This window comes from Oncorhynchus nerka, linkage group LG24, assembly GCF_034236695.1.
Source record: "Oncorhynchus nerka isolate Pitt River linkage group LG24, Oner_Uvic_2.0, whole genome shotgun sequence".
NCBI classification, from domain to species: domain Eukaryota; kingdom Metazoa; phylum Chordata; class Actinopteri; order Salmoniformes; family Salmonidae; genus Oncorhynchus; species Oncorhynchus nerka.
Genome location: NC_088419.1, coordinates 56,279,748 through 56,299,370, shown reverse-complemented (window position 1 = coordinate 56,299,370; position 19,623 = coordinate 56,279,748). Strand labels below are relative to the sequence as shown.

At 40.1% G+C, this 19,623-nt stretch overlaps 1 protein-coding gene across 1 annotated transcript; it reads left to right on the top strand.

Moving 5' to 3' along the window:
• Nucleotides 1-2,965: 2,965 nt before the first annotated feature.
• On the top strand, nt 2,966-12,262 carry LOC115108239 (lipoprotein lipase-like). Its single transcript, XM_029632348.2, has 10 exons — nt 2,966-3,230; nt 4,362-4,543; nt 4,861-5,040; nt 5,696-5,807; nt 6,222-6,455; nt 6,788-7,033; nt 9,968-10,088; nt 10,337-10,519; nt 10,774-10,881; nt 10,998-12,262. Exons 1-10 carry the CDS (start codon nt 3,137-3,139, stop codon nt 11,047-11,049), a joined length of 1,512 nt encoding a protein of 503 aa, XP_029488208.1. The 5' UTR covers nt 2,966-3,136; the 3' UTR covers nt 11,050-12,262.
• Nucleotides 12,263-19,623: the final 7,361 nt, after the last annotated feature.

Below are 19,623 nucleotides of genomic sequence, written 5' to 3'. Positions count from 1 at the left end.
CTCTCAAATTTTGTGCATAAATTTGTTTACATCCCTGTTAGTGAGCATTTCTCCTTTGCCAAGATAATCCAGCCACCTGACAGGTAAACGGCATGATCATTACACAGGTGCACCTTGTGCTGGGGACAAGAAAAGGACCTCCACATCTGGCTTCTTCACCTGCGGGATCATCTGAGACCAGCCACCCAGACAGCTGATGAAACTGAGGTGTATTTATGTCTGTAATAAAGCCCTTTTGTGGGGAAAAACTCATTCTGATTGGCTGGGCCTGGCTCCCAAGTGGGTAGGCCTATGCCCTCCTAGCCCCATCCATGTCTGCACCCTGCCCTGTCATGTGTAATCTTTAATTAGGGCCTAATGAATTTATTTCAATTGACTGATTTCCTTATATGAACTGTAACTCCGTAAAATCGTTGAAATTGTTGCATGTTGCGTTTATACTTTTGTTCAGTATATTTATTACTCATGTAAACATTAGTAATTCATGCTCACAGGGCTCGTTGACCTCCTAGACAGAGCTGCAGGTTTTTAGACTGGAGTTTGCAAAATGGCAATAATGTCACGGTGCATCCTTTGGTGAATGATCATGTTTGTTGTATGTCACTTATGCTGTTTTCACGCATGTAAAGATAACTGTCTGTCTTTTTGAAAGCTATGTCCGTCCGTCCGTCCGTCCGTCTGCCTGTCTGTCGTCTCGCTGTCTTTCTCTCTGTGTCTCGGTCTCTGTCATCCTATGCATGTCCAGCTGTCTCCTCATGGTGTGACTACCGTTCTTTAAATCTCCTCTCTAAAGTGGTTGTTGGGAAACGTGGGTCTGTGGTTCTGTTTATTAATAAACCATACCAATTGAAGAGTCAAGTAGACTTTTCCTCAGTGTTGTCAGGAAAGCCCACAGGTGTGTATTGTGGATTGCAGAGTCAGGCTTACATTTCTTCTACCATAATGGTTCCCCCTTGGGCCAAATATGTCAACCTCATTGGATAGTCTGTCTGAGATAAGAGAGATACAACGGGAGCGCAGCCAATAGGCATCTTTCTTCTTAATTAGAATGTGCCTTCAGTGGTTTAGATATCACAGACCACGGTTAGGTGTCATTACCATCTTAAATACCGGGTTGTCATTTTGGTCTTGCTAAGCATCAATTCCTTTAGTTTTATGCACATCACTGGAAAACATTAAAAAACAAAATGCTATATTAGGAATGGGAAAGCTTAGTTGAATGATTACCAAACATTTTTTAGTTTTTATTTGGCCAACAATGCTGCATCTGCACTCGGAAAAGATACAGAGTTGTAATTTCTCCACAAATCTCAGGTTTACGGTGACCTGCATAAGTTACTGTACATATAAGACACACAGAAACGTTTAAACATCCACTCAGATCTGTGGGTCATTTCTTAGCGAGGGCAAAGAACACAAGTCCTCCCTGACAAATAACACTAAGTTGTTACATGCTCCCCTGACCTCGGTTTTTGCTTATTTTGGAGAGTTTGTTTCTACAGATGATGAGATTTAGTGAAACAATAGTACTGCAGTGTAAGATATATGCTTGGAATGTTCTATAGTCGGAGGACAGGCTATTTACTAAAGATCCATCACAGGAGTTAGTCAGAAATGTGGATATGCATTATGCTTATAGACCAATGATATTCTATCCTCAATCAAACAGCACATGTTATTGCTCTCTCATCAAGCTATGTCATGTTGACCTTCAGGTTACTTTATGTTTTGCCCGAAGTAGAAGACAAACGTGGAGGGGAAAACGAGCCCATGTCTCAGACTAAGATATTGGGATGCATCAGTCTCTGTCAAGACATGAGTCAGTGTTATACTTCACTGTTCATAAAACCAGTGATATGATCACACTAATTTCACACCCACACCACTCCCTCTCCACCAGTGTAACTTCCATTCTAAAAAATATATATTTTGTACTATTTCCAAGAGAGATTCAAGTTAACAGAACCTTAAAACGGTTTAGCTGCCAACATACTATATGAATTGTGTTTTAAACATCTGGTTTTCATAGTCCCGTTGAATGATTCATTTATTTGAGTATGCCAAGAGACTGTTTGCGCAGGTCAGTACTGCACATGTTAACATAACGCATTAAAATATGTCCTTCTGAATTTCAACAGAGAACAATCATCTGTGAGTCAATCGAGCTCAGTCATTTCCAAATTCAGCTGAGAGTAATTGTTCAGCAAAGATCGAGCTATGAGAGAAGGGGCTTACTCAACACACTCATTGCTCCTCTCCCTCATGGGTGACATTACGCAAGTTGATTCAAAATTAAATCGACACATTTTATTGAATAAATATTATTAGCCTGTAGGATAGTTCTTTCAGCACCAATAGTGGCCATGCATTTAGCAGAATATGACGCAAAAACGTGCACGTTTCGCTTTGTGGACATATATTTGGATAGACATAGGCCTATATTAAGATACTAGTTTTCGAATTACATTTATCAAGCCACATGTCTTCTGAGACACTCCAGTTATACAGCATGGTAAATCACAGAAGAGCCAAAACTGGAGCTTGAGGTTTGTACAGACTGCATAACTCAAACACCTATATAGAAGCTCATTTCGAATAAAAGTTTTTTTTAACGAGAATATAACTTGAATATTTTTTTTTAAACATTTGGCTATATTTGGCTATATCATTTAAACTCTAAATAGCAAGTAAACCGAATGGTGAACATCTCACTTTTTTTTTTTTTTACCAAGACAAGATATTCTGAATTGAATAAACAAATAAGGTATCACTATAAAGGAAAGCTAAAACAGCTAAATCGTATAACATGTATTTTTGTGAAACACAGCGGTGAAGGGGCAGAGAGAGTTGTGAATGATTTTTGGTCAATTTTGCATTTGGAACCAGTTCAAGCCCAGCCCACTCACTTCCGACCAATGGAGTTTGTTTATTCAAATGAGCCACTCATAAAGACAACTTGGGGCGGCAATTGTGGCAGACTTCATAAGAAACTCCACTCTTATCACAAATCAGATTTACTTTTAGACCAGAGCAGTGGTCCTACTGACCTATACAATTGGATCTACCACTCCTAAACCAACATACAAGAACATTTTCATTCGGGACTTGACGGAGAAACCTCTGGATCAACAATAATATGGGAAAAGAAAATACCTTTTTGGTCACCGTTTGGATAATTCTGGCAAATATCTGTGTATCTTTTTCAAGTACACCAGAACAAACACTTTTTGGTAAGTAAGGGATATTTAACCTAGCTGTCTGTAGAGCTGACTTTGGCTTTGTTAGAGATAGGTTAAATAAACACATTCTTTGACTCAATGTTGATTCTCTCCCATAAAATAAACACTAGAGCCAACGGGAGGCAGTAAAATTGATGCAGCCTCCTCCAAGTGACCGAGAGTAACCTCAGTTCAGTCAGACGCACCCCACTCGAGTGCATTTTGTCAGGGTGCGCACCTCTCATGAATAATCTTTTCAATCATTACAAAAATATATATAATTAATCTGATCAACAGAATTTCAATTAGGCATTTTAAGGACACGACATTATTTGCATGTTCAAGTGCACTTAAAATAATATTTTGAAAACGAAAATGTGATATTTGTTCTATTTTTAATTTATGTATAATAACAATTTTCCCGTTGTTTTACACATAATGCATAATGCATGATATTTTATCATTATTATTGACATTATATTCGATATTTAATGTGGCCTATTTGTGTATGTTTGTGATATCACAAAAAAAAAACGTAATTTAAAAAGGCTTATAATGTTATTACTACAATGTTTGTTTGGTAGAATTTCAAAAGATGCAAAAGGGGGCGACATTGGACCGGTAAAACTATCGATATCTTTTTGTCATGCTGGTAATTGGATTAGATTACACCAATTGATAAACTGATAGATTCTGCAGATTGTGGCTTTGTAATTACTTTCTTCCAAAATAGATAGTGTTTGAAGATTTAAAAAAAATTAAAAGCTGAATTGCCAATGACGTAATGATAAATACAGCAATTGGTTTCTTTGTAAACACATTTTAGATGCTTGTCAGGAGATACATTTTGGTTGTGGTAAAGTGTTTTTGAAATGCTAGTGACCTCCTTGTACAATCATGATAATGAAAAAAGTCTGAAATAATCAGACATCTAGACTAGGTTTTAATATGTATCTGGTTAAAAATGTAAACAATAGTGTAATGAATAAGGCAGATTCCTATAGACTCCCCTGCATTGTGCACAGTGGTAACCTGTATGCCGTGAGAGCTGTTCAAAGTGCTTACATGCGGGATCATGCACTAGTAGGTGAGTGACGACATGACTGACGAAGCCAGTTTAACATCATCACTGTGTCTGTGCAGGTAACAGCAACTCCACTGAATGGCTTGAGGACTACACAGACATTGTATCCAAGTTCTCCCTGAGAACTGCTGAGATACCGGATGATGACTTGTGCTACATCGTTCCCGGCCAGCCCTTAACCATCCCAAAGTGTGAATTCAACCCTGGGTATAAGACGTTCATGGTCATTCATGGATGGACGGTAAAAAGCTTCGACACTGTCATGATTACCGCAAAAGCAGAAGTTGTTGATCATCATTTCAATGAGGCTTGTCGAGCATAATTAGGGAAATAACTCAACAATGTTGATCCTAAAAATATATTCAGCATTGATAACAAGATGCATGATGAGAAGCCCCCCCCCCCCCCCGCTGTCCCTAGGCATAATGTTGTAGTGCTCATTCATGTGTAAAAGTGCTGACACTTGGCTCGTCTTCAATCAGTGCTGTGAGTAAACAATGAGGGCTAGGTTCACAGTGAGTCAGGCTAGCCACTGACCCCGAAAATGTGTTTGTCCAGGTCACGGGGCTGTTTGAGAGCTGGGTCCCTAAGCTGGTGACAGCGCTGTACAAGAGGGAGCCCAAGGCCAACGTGATTGTGGTGGACTGGCTGACACGGGCGCAGCAGCACTACCTCACCTCCGCTGCCAACACCAAGCTGGTGGGCAAAGACGTGGCCAAGTTTGTTAATTGGCTGCAGGTGGGTGATCTCCAGGACACTGGGTAGATAGGAACATAGCCACAGGAAGTAGGGGTGCTGAGGGTGCTACAGCACCACCTGAAAAATTGGAATTAAAACAAATATTAATTTATATCTTTTTTTTTTTACAAAAGTAGTGCACTGGGCCTTTACTAGTCCTGTATTAATGGACAGATACAGCCGTCTGTCGCATGGGCAAAAAAATTATTTCAGCACCGCAGAAACATAATAGATTGCATGGTTCACACAAGAACAGACTTTCATGTTGACAATGCAGAAACATATTTGAAATAAGCAATATGTGACTGGTGATGATACAATAATTTCGAAGTCAATGCTGTGGTTGTATTTTACTCCTGGCTATGATTTAGTACACCTAAAAGCTTTTTACAGCCATGTTGTTGATCCACATCAATCACTCATTACACAGCTCATTATTGATAGAAGCAGCAGGTGGAGCTAGTGAAGCTAGGAGACATTGGTATGATAAACTACCTGAAATGATTACATGTGTAAGCGTACAGTATAACTGACAGAACAGAATATACTTGAGAGGGTGTTAGGATGGCATAACAAGTTTTACAGCCAATACTTTACACAGTCACAATAATGGGAAAATAGAAATAAAACCATGTCTGCTTTCCCCTGTTGTCAGAAAACACTTGATTACCCCTGGGAGAAGATACATCTGCTGGGCTACAGTCTGGGTGCTCATGTAGCCGGCATCGCTGGTCTCCTCACCAACCACAAAGTCAGCAGGATCACAGGTGAGCAGACAGCCCTTCTCTGCTGAAGAGGTTTTAATGTTTATCTATCAGTCTGTCGCTATGTAGATGCATAGGCCTACATGTGCAAGTTCTATCTCAATGCATTTAGCCTCAGTAGCCCTCCCATTTGTCTCCATAAAGTTTACCCAACTATTACATCTCGAGGCCATTGAAAACCATAATCAAATCATCACTAAAGCACATTGTGGGCTTCTACCCCTCTCTCTTATCCTCCCCCTTCTCTCTCTCGCTCTCTCCCTCTCTGTCTCTGCTTCTACCCCTCTCTCTCTTCCTCCCCCTTCTCTCTCTCTCCCTCCCCCTTCTCTTTCCCTCTCTGTCTCTACTTCTACCCCTCTCTCTCATCCTCCCCCTTTTCTCTCTCTCTCTCTCTCTCTCTCTCTCTCTGTCTCCCAGGTTTGGACCCAGCCGGCCCGACCTTTGAGTTTGCTGACGCCCAGAGCACCCTGTCCCCCGACGATGCTCTCTTCGTGGACGTCCTGCACACCAACACCCGGGGCTCCCCAGACCGCAGCATCGGCATCCAGAGACCTGTGGGCCACGTGGACATCTACCCCAACGGAGGAACCTTCCAGCCAGGCTGTGATCTGCAGAACACTATGATGATGATTGCCACCACCGGCATCCGTAGTACGTACTGTAACTAGACACTGTACTATAGAATGCCTTCTACTATTCTAGCTTCTCCATATCTCTGCTGTCTGACATATAGTAGAGGATAGTGTAACATCAAAGTCTGTTATTATACTGTAGTAAATCTTCACGGGGTTTAAACACTTGCAACAAGTACTTTGACAAGGCCTCAGTTTTCTAACCATAACACTGAAAGCCATACGTCATAAGCCAGAATAAGCACATTACACAGACACAGTCACATTGTTAGTCTGGTGTATATTAGAGAATCAGCCATTGATTCAGACTTCATGGACCTAATGGTCTTGTTTTACGCCTGTCCTATGCAGATATGGACCAGCTTGTGAAGTGCTCCCATGAGCGCTCCATCCACCTGTTTATCGACTCACTGGTGAACGCAGCAGAGCATCAGACCATGGCCTACCGCTGCAGCTCCAAGGAGGCCTTCATGAAGGGCATGTGCCTCAACTGCCGTAAGAACCGCTGCAACAAGGTGGGCTACGGTGTCAACAAGGTCCGCCTGCCCCGGAACACCAAGATGTACCTCAAGACCCGCGAGATGATGCCCTTCAAACGTAAGGATGAGAGAGGAATTGTTTTAAGACAAGAATGCATGCATGCACAAAGCAACACTCTTCTTCACAACAGGAAGTTAATTTCCTGGCACTAAAATAGATTTAGTTAAGAGTTACCTGACGTACATTAATTGTCAAATCCTCAATGTATCAGTCCGGATAGCTGAATGTAGTTATTGTAGTGGTGGCTAGGAGCTGGCTCAAGCTGGCCTTGAGAACTTTAAAAACTTATTCGGGATCGTTGTCTCTCCACAGGATGGTTGAGCTAACGTAGGCTAATGCGATTAGCATGAGGTTGTAAGTAACAATAACATTTCCCGGGACATAAACATATCTGATATTGGCAGAAAGCTTAAAATCTTGTTAATCTAACTGCACTGTCCAAATTACAGAAGCTACGACAGTGAAATAATACCGTGCTATTGTTTGAGGAGAGTGCACAGTTTTGAACATGAAAAGTTATTAATAAACAAATTGGGCACATTTGAGCAGTCTTGATACAACATTTTGAACAGAAATGCAATTGTTCATTGGATCAGTCTAAAACATTGCACATACGCTGCTGCCATCTTTGTATTATCTTTTACCAGAGCTATTGAGTTATATTCTCCTACATTCCTTTCACATTTCCACAAACGTCAAAGTGTTTCCTTTCAAATGGTACCAAGAATATGCATATCCTTGCTTCAGGGCCTGAGCTACAGGCAGTTAGATTTGGGTATGTCATTTTAAACGAAAATTGAAAAAAAGGGGCGGATCCTGAACACTGAGTCTCTTTACCATCCTGTGCATGTTACATTAGTACAATGGGCCCCAACTGTGTACATACTGTATTGATACTGTACCACCCTGAGAGAACAACTACTGTAGTCTACACAAGTCCCTCCCTTATTAGTCACCTGACCCACTATCCATAAAAGATTCTATAACATCTGCCAAAGCCTGCGTCCATTTTCCTCCCTCCTCACCCCACTACTCTAGGATTGGTACAGTCTGACATATCTGATAAGGTAGTGGCGTCAGGGACAAACAAAAACAAGCAAGGGGAATAAAACAAGGTTCATGGCGCAAGCCATGAAGGTCACATGAGTAGCGGCTGTGGTTTGGTAATTGGAAACCACTGCACGTGAATTCTTACGATGGAAAGTTAGAGGAAACTTTCCACACCAATTGGAAATGCTTCTGGCACTGGCTTTGAATTTAGGCACACAATAACATCTCTGTAGTACACTGTAAAACTATGAAGCAAATGACACTTTTATAACCTAAACGTCAGTGTTTAAAACTTAAACATTAGGCATTTAGATTAGCCAATAAGGGTTCTCATCTTAAACACAGGTGTTTAGAATGCAAGATTAAACAAGATAGCCAACTTTCCCAGTCAGTTTCTAACCAAGAGAACACCTATATCTCCTAAGTGTTCAGATTTTAAACACTAGTGTTGACTTTCCCATCGTCACGTTTAGTGTGCATTTAGTCATTCAAAAATGTATGTGACTTTCCATGCCTTTTATTCAGATCAGTGTCAGGAACGTCTGTCACCTTACTTACATTTTAGCACAACTGAACAGGACATTTATTTTCAATTGCTTGATGTTGTTGTTACTCAACTGTCTTGAGTCTATTTCTCTCTCAGAGTGAAAAATATGAGGGAGGGGCCTCATCATATTTCCCAGCATGCTTTGTTGCAGGTTGATTTTTAGAATAGTTTGTTTTAAAATCTTTGTGTCCTCATGCGCATTGATTTATTGAGCTCATAGTATACACATATAAATAACTTAAATATTTCTAAACTAATCCAATCTGTAGGGGTTGGACTTTTTGCACCCGTTAGTTACTGAGTCGGTTGTTCTAGTTTAGATGGTTTAGGTAGTCTTTGTTGTGAAGTTCTCCACCATAGCAGACATTCTGAGTGCAGGTTGTGGGTGATAAAATAGTCTGATTTGTTGGCTATACTCCCTCTGGCTGGATTCTGATAGGAATTGCTAATCACTTCATAAACCAGTGTATTGTGACTTGCAGGTCTGATGAGCCAGGATGTTCAGACCACAATGTAGGCCATAACTAAAGGCCTTAGGAAATGTGTAATATGTGGTCATAAAGGGTTGTATTTTCATGGAAACACATTCACTTAGGCAGTCACTTGCTGAAGGATTCGGGAAAGAAGTTATTGAATGCAACAACAATGTCTCTGTTACAAACACAGACATGGGTGGGTATCCCTCACAATCACGCGAAAGGCATGCTGGGGAATATGCAAATATGGCTTTACACCCTGCAGTGTTAAAACAACACCCCCAGTGTTTAGTGTTCAAAACCTAAAAACCTTGTGCTGAATAAATATGTTCATGTTAGTTAAAAGTGTTACAGGGGATAAACATGTTATGGTGTTTACAATCTAAATACTGTGACACATTTTCATTTTGAATTCTAAATGCCTTGACGCATTTAAAAAGTGTTACAGAAAGGTGTTAAGTTATGCGTTCAGATCCTACACACTTGGTTTTACAGTGGAAGGTTGGACAATTTAATCTGAAGCTGAACACTGCATTGTATTTCCCTTATTCACACAAAGGCAGTAAGTGGATCAATAATATGGTTATGTAAAGACAGGTCTTAAGCACTGAGATACTACAATAGTGTGTGAGTGGGGATCTTTAGCTCAAACTGTTGGCTTCAGTGATGGGATTATGTCCACATGCCACAAACACTTCAAACTGTCGGAGAATGTGTGTTAACTGGGCAGACTGCAGTTGTTTCCATAAGAGAAAACAGACTCAGGGTTTCAGAGGGCAAAACCTTCTCTGTGACACTCGTCTGTATGTGGCATGGTTCTAAATGAAGGTCTCTGTCATTCTTTCCACAGTTTTCTCTGTGACACTCGTCTGTATGTGGCATGGTTCTAAATGAAGGTCTCTGTCATTCTTTCCACAGTTTTCCATTACCAAGTGAAGGTGCATTTCTTCAGCAGTGAGAAACTGGCCTACACTGAGCAGCCCATGAAAATCTCTCTGTACGGAACCCATGATGAGAAGACTGACATACCTTACACCATGTATGTATGGTTTGATATTAAATCAAATAAGGAAATGATAGGAAATACAAAAACATTTTGCGCAATACTTAGTTGTCCAGAAATGCTTGATATAATGTTTAAACAAGTCCAAACTTACGAATATAAAACACTGACATTGTAGCTCATAATTAACCCGGTCACCTCACCACCCCACCTCAGCTGGGTACTATATACAGTACAGAAGATGAACTGATCCACTCACCTTTGATCTGTGTGTGACCCCTCAGGCCCTTCCTGAACACCAACAGCACTGTGTCATTCCTGCTGACCACCGACGTGGACGTTGGGGAGCTGCTTATGGTCAAGCTGCGCTGGGAGAAAGATGCCTATTTCAGCTGGTCTGACATTTGGGGCAACAAAAACTTCCACATCCGCAAAATACGTGTCAAGGCAGGGGAGACTCAATCCAGGTAAGTTATGATAGTAATGATGAGCTGTATATCTATATGTAGAAGGGGTATTCAAATTCACAGACCTTAAGGTCAGCAGCATTGCTGGTTTCGCTCTAAGGCCAATTAATTACATGAATTAAACCCCAGTACTGTGGACAGTATTTGAATACCTTTGACACAGCACATCGCCTTTCACATTGCCAGTCTTTGGGGTTATAATGCTAAGGGTGTCAAGAAGGCTTTTATTGATAGTCTTGACTGTCTGACTCCAGGGTGATCTTCAGTGCTAAAGATGGAGAGTATGCCTACCTCATCAGAGGAAAAGACGACGTAGTCTTTGTCAAATCAAAAGAGGACAACATGAGCCGGAAAGAGAAAACGTAAGAAAACTTTGTGAAACTTTGGTCATTTGAATATAGAAAAATCAATCATAACCAAAGATGGGATTCAAAACGTATTTCTTCATGTTCTTCTTTTGATTTTGATTTATCTTCAGGATGCACAGACTCAAGATGCATGGAAGCCACTTCAAGAATAAAATTGCATGAAGCAGTAGAGTGCACACTGAACCACACAGCCAAAGCTGGATGGAGCCTGGGAGAATACACTGGAGAGAAGATAGGGGATTTTAGTCTCTGACCTGTGCTGTATGTTCTGCCTCCCAACCTGTGTCATCTCATCTCCACCCGCAATCACTTCATCCCACTGTGCTGGATGTCTGCTTACGTGCTTCTTCTTCTATTAGTCGTCATCATGGAGAGTGTTACAATTGCTTTTTGTAAAAAATGATTTTGACTTGGTCTTACGTTGCTACATTATCTTTTTAATCCTTTCATCTCAACTGTGTTTATGTATACCTACTAAATCAAATAAATTAACTTCTAACGCCATACTAGGTAGTTCCGATTCAAAGAGATTGACATAGCTTCCACTTATTTTTTTGCCACATTCAGTGTGCTCACTATAATAATCATGTCACTAAATGTCATGCCTAAACCACTCATTGCCGCCATCACAGGGACCAAAGATGGTGACATTGTTCACTGAATTGAATATTGCAGTGACCCGTGTAAATAGCTTTTCAATCACTATTATATATATATATATATATATATATATATGCGTTATCATTGTAGATGAATTCCCTGCTTGTTCTTTGTGCATTTGGTTATTGTGTTTGGCACTGGTCACTTTAAGGGCGTTAGTCCAGTCAATTCGATCATTCATCAACTAGTTGAAATGGATTATGTTCAGATCATTCTTTAATTGGCCACTGGACTTCTGAAGAATAGAGGTCACAAGGAGTAGTTAGTATGGCTTTAGTACTTCTATTACTTCCTTTATAGGTCAAACATCACGTAGAAACACTTACCTTGGTCAAGCATGCCCTCTAAAACATTCCATTTTCTTTAAAAAGATCAAACAAAATGCTACACTAAATGTATAACATATATGTGAGACTTTGCCAACATGGGTGGGTAAGCCCTACATAATAACCATAAACATCCCAAGAATGTTTAATATTCTATTTATTGAATGTACCTGTATATATTTGTATATTTAAGCTGTAATATATTTGGGCAGATTTCCATAGATGTTGCTGTTTTTCTAGATGAAGCGGTGTGATTTTATGTGAGTGGCTTTGGACAGACTGATCAAATTGGTCTCCATGCCGGCTGAGCGCATTTATTTTTCTGAACTGAAATACAGTGTGCTCTATGAAGACAGAATGTGATACTTTAATAAAGTGAAAACATGATATATTTTGGTATTCTTGGATTTTTTACTACCCTGAACTACATATTGTGTTCTTGAATTCCTTAGATATTATTCTAACCCTAGAACAGGTATTCACAAACCAGGGGTACGCGCAGTGCCGTCAGGGGTATTCTATTGTTTTATTTAACTGTTTTATTTCATTTTTGTAAAAAAAATAATAATAATCTTCACATTTTGAAAGAGTCCATTTATATTACATTTGGGAGTTTTTTCTCACTCACCTGAGTAGCCTCGTTTCACTGCCAAAAATCTAATGAAACCATCTAGTGTTCAGCAAAATAACAACACAATGTCAAATACAGGTAGCCTAGTCAAATAATCAACACCCAATCACATTAACCATTACTCTCTCACGGAAATTCCACTAACGGTATGTAGCCAAATGTAGCTGCTGCTCATGTTTGTATCTGTACTGATGGCGCAAAAGCCATGACGGAGACACAGTGGAGTGGTAACGCGAGTCCAAGCAGTTGCTCCCGACGCAACTTGGGTAAACTGCAGCATCCACTGAGAGGCTCTTGCTGCCAAGGGAATGCCTGACAGCTTGAAAGGTGTTTTGGACACTACAGTGAAAATGGTTAACTTTGCTAAAACAAGGCCCCTGAACTCTCGTGTATTTTCTGCACTTTGCAATGATATGGGCAGTGACCATGTAACGCTTTTACAACATACAGAAGTGCGCTGGTTATCAAGGGGCAAAATATTGACACGTTTTTTAAAATTGAGAGACGAGTTTAAAGTTGTCTTTACTGACCCTAATGACGAGTTTCTCACATGACTGGCCTATCTGGGTGATGTTTTTCCTCGCCTGAATGATCTGAATCTAGGATTACAGGGACTCTCCGCAACTATATTCAATGTGGATATATGTGAGAGTGGATTCTCGGCCCTCACTAGCATGAAAATTAAATACAGGCACAGACTGTGTGGAATATGATTTAAGACTGAGACTCTCCAATACAATCCAACATTGCAGAGTTATGTGCATCCTTTCAAGCACACCCTTCTCATTAACCTGTGGTGAGTTATTCACAATTTTCGATTAACAAATAAGGTTTTATATGTACAATGGTTAAATAAAGAGCAAAACTATTGATTATTATATTATGGCCCTGGTTTTGGGCACTGGGTCTATAAGAGCTCTTTGTCACTTTCCACGAGCCAGATTGTGATAAAAAACTCGCACTCATTCTTATGTTTAATAAATGTATCGTATAGTGTGTGTGGCAGGCTTACAATGATGGCAAAAAACAACATTTGAGAGTGTGCTGACCCTGGTGCTAGCTGGAGGTTGAATGTTTGAAGGGGTACGGGACTATAAATTCAGCTCCCCTGATTGAGATGTTAGCTCCCCTAAATGCAACAAGTCTAACTTTAAGGGGTCTCTAAAATAATGCTAATTCAACCATTCTCCTCACTGTTTAAAATGCAGTGTTAAATATGTTTTACAGTGGTAAATATGAAAATAAATGTTTCCAATGAAACGAACACCCCCACCTCTCTGTCATGGTTGAACCCATTTATTTCTATGTGGTAGTGCTGTCCACCCAGTAGTGTTGAATTATGGCCTCCGATGAGCTCCTTTATGCATAGATTTTCCTTGGCACTTCCTAATTTTTGCCACTTGTTTGTCATGCGTCCTTGATAAAAACAGCCTTTTATTCCAATGCATTATATTTATCCGTTGATTTATCATGGTTTGCTTTTGTCAGTCAGTTGTTTGTGCAGGTACGGGAGTTCTCTGTGCCAAAAGTAGTAGACTATTTATTTAGCGTTATTATTTTCTATCAATAGTTGATCCATTGTTATGTAGTTACACAAGGTCCATGATTCTACAGGGTTTAAGTTCAATGTTCTATTTCGATTTTTAAATGCTTACTAATTAAGTGATAATGCCCGAGAAGCCGGTGTTTGGAGGATGTATTGACACAGATGTTGTTATATACAGTATCCTCCAAACACCGGCTTCGAGGGCATTATCACTTTTATACAATGGGTTACCAACATATTCAAATAATGATTGACATATTTTCATGAAAAAATATATTTTGGTGAATTTATTCATACTATTTCATCCTTCCACAAGATATATTCCCGACACAAATTTAGGGTTGCTACCCAAGCCGGCTGGTCGTTCATTCTATTGGTTTGGTTGCCAGAGACTCGACCCCAGTCGTTCAGTCTTTTTGTTCTTTACCTATGGACCCAGTCGTTCGTTTGAAATGTTCTATTACCAGACTGTCTGGCAACGTTCTTATCCCTTGCTTGCTAGCTAGTCAACTATGGCTAACGCAAAGTCACGTCAAACAATACAGCCAGAACAGTAGCTGCATTTGTTTAAGCTGTTTTTTAGTGACATTTATTTGGAGCTAATGATGCTCGATTTAACCTGGCATAGAACATGTGCTTTCCCGTCAGGACACTGTTGTTTAGAGGAGCTAGCCAACCACAGAGCTAACACAATCACTTCAAACTGAAGCTGGAAAGACTCCAAACTAGCTGCCCTTCGTTTATTTCTGTTTTCTTTTTCAATTGACAAACATGCCTACTTTTGAAATGACTTGTTCGACAATCAGATGAAAATATCATGACCGGTTGGGTTCATGCCACATTAAAAGGTCATACGTTTTTACCGTTTAAATTACATCTTTATTATTAATTATTCTTTTTTTTTTTACAGAGACCCCAGAATGTCTCCGTGTAATTCGCACTCTGTTCAATATTGTATATAATCGTTGGAAATAGTCTTACATCTCTTTGACAACCATAACCATATGACCTCATACTTTGCAACATGCCATCAATACAGAGACAGTTGTCATTCACAGGTCTCATCAACATTTGCCTACTTGTGTAAGAGACACATACTGTAACACTAATATAGTTTGACATGAATGGCTAGTGCTGTTCTGCCCCTGACTGGTGAATTGCTGGCATAGCTCATAACATTATTATTCCTGCTGTGCTTTACACACAGTGGTCTCATTGTTCCTAATCTGACACCTGTGTCTCTTTAAACCTTATCTGACTCATGCTAGTAGCACAACATCCACATTAGAGCCTATCATCACCAAGCCCAGTACACTAACATACCAAAACAAGTTGTGTAACACACAATGGCAATACACGAAGATAACAAATAGCTTTGGACCCCAAATTCTCTTAGTTGGAAATACATGGAATAATTCCATAGATTGTAAAAAAAACAGTGGGGTTATTGAGTAATTCTTGGAATTTGGAGCGTCAAAACAAGAGTAAGGAAACATGACAGGAAAGGTATTTTTTCCTATTACTCACTATTGTAATCACAGGATCATTTCTGTACAAAAATACATGAGATACATAACACATTTTGTCAACATTAATTCAAGTTGGTCAACTTTAATTCATTCATTTATAAATATTTTTCATCAATTAATAACATATATCTTAAAAGTATTAGGGAAAAACAAGAAAACTATCTGTCATCCCCATTCAGCAAGTTACAGTCAATCGGGTAATGTGAGGAATGAGGAAATACACTGTGTTTCAGCAATTCGGTCCTCAATTTCCTGTAACTTGCTGAATGGGGATGACAGATTTTTAACTTAGACCAGGGGTGATGGGTCTAAGTAAGTTCTGGACAGATATATGTTGGGTGTGTTGGTGGGGTGAGTGTTGCCTGACAGTGAAAGGGTAATGAACTTGCTGGTGAACTTCTCCCCTCCCTTTAGGTCATGGAAATACTCCCTTATTGTGTTGGTGGACGAGAGATGACCCCACAAAGATAACCTTTGAAACTGTACTGTTCATTGGCCCAATTGACCCAAACCTGATGTCCCCAGAATGCCTCTCTAAGATGTTGTAATTTTCCATAAGAAATCATATGGAAAGCTCCCAAAACAACAACATGAGATGAATTTTGCAGTGAGGATAGAATAGTTCAGAAAAATTACATTATGTTCCTAATGGGAGAAAGCTCCACTTCCTGGTAAATTAGTTACACAACACACACTGTACATCACATGCATGATAAATAAGCGAAGATATATTTTCGGTTCACGTAGTAAGAAGTTCCTGAAACCTTCAGAACCACGCATGTTTTTCTTAGAAAGAACTCTAAGAAGCCTGGGAAACCCATGGAAAAAAACATTCCAGAACAATTTGTCACCTTCAAAACATTGGGGAACAGCTGTTGTTAAGTTGGCTTCCAAACTAAACCACTGGCTCTTGCAAATCTCTACAGCACAACATTAAAGTTTCTCTTTATCAAAGCAAACTGCCTCAAAATCCCACTTATTGAGACGCTTCCCTTCAGAAGCGATTCAGTTTCCCTTACAAAAGCAAAGAGCATGGCAGCACCATAGCGATGCATCTGTTTATCTAATACTGCTGTTCCTGCTTTACAGGGAAACTGTTATGTTCCTAGGAAAGCAACATTCAATTCGAAGCCAACTGGACCGCTACAAGAGTTGCTTCAGGGACATGCAGCAGGAGGGATGTGTGTGTTGAATCTGGCAACAGTACAATAAGACAACTTCTGCTATGCCCCCCTCCTTGTGTTCCACCTGTCACATAACAACAGCGACAAATACCAGCATTGGAGCCAAACTTTGTTTCCATCTCATTCCGAGCAACCAGGGGTACCAGGGGCCTCTGATAGGTTGACGTTTGACAACAATAGTCAACCATAAAGGCTAGACACACTTGACATGTGCACATTCCTGAAGGAAAGCATGTGACCGTAGCAGGTGACATTATTCTTAGTCCTTCACACACAATGGCGCACTGCTTAGATAATGGAAACACAGGTTTGGTCCAACAAACTGGTCCAACAAATCTGGTCCGACAATTCTCTGCGGCTGACCAATCACAACTCACGCAAACTCCAGATCCCTACTGACTGATACAGTGTGTCCAGTGTGGCTCAGTTTGAAGAGTATGCTTACAATGCCACTTACAATGCCAGGGTTCCGGGTTTGATTCTCACAGGGGACCGGTATGAAAATATATGCATTCACCACTGTAAGCATCTCTGGATAAAGGGTCTGTTAAATGACAACAAAAACTCTATTTTTTTTTATATGTAATTGTTGGGAAGATCAATGATCTTAAGTGAGGAAGAGGGTAAACTAGACCTATTCCTCCCTCAGTAGTAATACTAATGGATCAGTGGAGGCTCCTCAGAGGAGGAAGGGGAGGACCATCCTCCTCAGTGAATTTCAGAAAATAAAAATCATTCTTAGATAAAACTACACTAAATATATTCACGTCACCAAATAATTGATTATAACACATTGTTTTGCAAAGAAGGTCTACAGTAGCCTCAACAGCACTCTGTAGGGCAGCACCATGGTGTAGCCGGAGGACAACTAGCTTCCGTCCTCCTCTGGGTACATTGACTTCAATACAAAACTTACTGTAGGAGGCTCGTGTTTCTCACCCCCTTCCATAAACTTACACAGTAATTAGGACAACTTCTGGAGGATGTCCTCCAACCTATCAGAGCTCTTGCAGCATGAACTGACATTTTGTCCACCCAATCAAAGGATCCGAATGAATCTAGTACTGAAAGCATACACTACAGCTAGCTAGCACTGCAGTGCATAACATGTGGTGAGTAGTTGACTCAAAGAGAGAGAAAGACAATAGTTCTTAAATGGAAGCAAACGAAACAGAGATAAACATAACTGAATTTGTTCAATAGAAACTCTGGTTTGCAGCTATTGGACTAAGGATTACACCCTATAACAGTTAGATGCAGGCAGGATTGGACAAGGCAGTATTGAATGTGTCAATGTCTGTCACCCTGATTACTCAAATTCCTCTTAACCTGTGCACCTACGTTGTAAACTTTCCTTCATAGGCTAGGTTATCGCAACCTCATGATGGGTATGGTGAAAATGTGAGTATCATGTAGTAGCCTAAACCTATCCATGTTACATTGAGCTGGATGAATGGAATATGAATGACAGTCATCCAATATGCTGTAATATTAATAAGGCCATGCTCATAAAACAAAAGAGTGTCCTCACTTATCTTAAACGGCACCGGTCGCCACTGCAATGAAAGTCCCAGTGCAAAGAGTCAAGCAACAACAAACTTAAAGCATGCATTTATTATTCACGTGCACCCACAGAGATCACAGGATGGGTACATTGCTCAATGTACCTAAACAAATGATCAAACTAGATTTACATTTGACATTTTATTCATTTAACAGACCCGCTATTCCAGAATGACTGGCAATTAGTGCATTTATCATCAGATAGCTAGGTGGTACAACAACACATCACTATAGTATCACATACATTTTCCCTCAACAAAGTATTTATCAGCAAAGTCAGTGCTGGTAGAACAAGACAAATGCTAAAAATCCAGTTCATATTTGCATTGCTACAGAAAGCAAGGTTGGATCAGGTTAAATACAGCTTTTCTTAGAAAACTGGGGAGAAATGTTATTGATCAAATCTTGCATAATTGCTAGACCACAATCTCTCTCTAGGTCTAGGGGGAAGGGTCTATGGATGTATAGAGTGGTGAATGGTGGCTAGGGGAAGGGGCTTGGGAAAGGGGGTAGAGGGGTGGTTGGTTAGGATTTGGACTATGATTTATACTGGCCCATCTGGCCACCTCCACTCAGGGCAGTCTTCTAGAACTAAAGCCAGTAACGTTGATGACATTACAGGTTCGTACGCAGCTGCTCATAACATTATGTTCCACTCTAGTTGTACTCCTAAACTCCACAAGGCCCACTTAACACATTCTGTACCTGCTGTGAGAAACAGTCCCCTCAAGCAGACCTTAGGTGGGCTGAGGTGCCCCTGGCATGCAAACATCATAAAACCCTCTGAACTGTGATATGTTGTGATATGTTGTACAAGAAGAAAAACATGATCATATGTCCAATAATTATTGTGTCATGTTATCATGTCATCAATGTATCAATTTCAAGGTCTTGTAGCAGTAGGCCACTGAGTTACTTTGCATTCTGGCTACAACTGCTATTATTCTAATAGCCTATATATATGAATTGAACAAATAATGCAAATGTTAAGTTAACATAATGTAATGTAGGCATGCTAAAAAACCTTTATGCTTAAATCGCCCTCACTCATGCATTCAAGAGCAAGGCCATTTGTAGTGATAGGCCACAAGAAAATCAATCTAGCCAGATCAGAATCAACATTTGACAGCCTGGTCTTATAGACTAGCTGTAACATAGTAAACTTAGATCCGGGATGTTACGTTTGGTATGGTCACATAAGACAGAAGGTTACTTAAAGCAAATGTGAAAGTAAGGTGGTTAGTTGGGGTCGATGGGTAGGCGTATAAAGCAAATATTTAATTGTAATTCATAACAT

Excerpts from the sequence above, each read along its gene's own strand:
- LOC115108239 (XM_029632348.2), top strand. The coding sequence starts at position 3,137 with ATGGGAAAAGAAAATACCTTTTTGGTCACCGTTTGGATAATTCTGGCA. Across the intron at positions 10,089-10,336 it reads ACTGACATACCTTACACCAT|GCCCTTCCTGAACACCAACA; the intron begins GTATGTATGGTT and ends GTGACCCCTCAG. Across the intron at positions 10,882-10,997 it reads ATGAGCCGGAAAGAGAAAAC|GATGCACAGACTCAAGATGC; the intron begins GTAAGAAAACTT and ends ATTTATCTTCAG.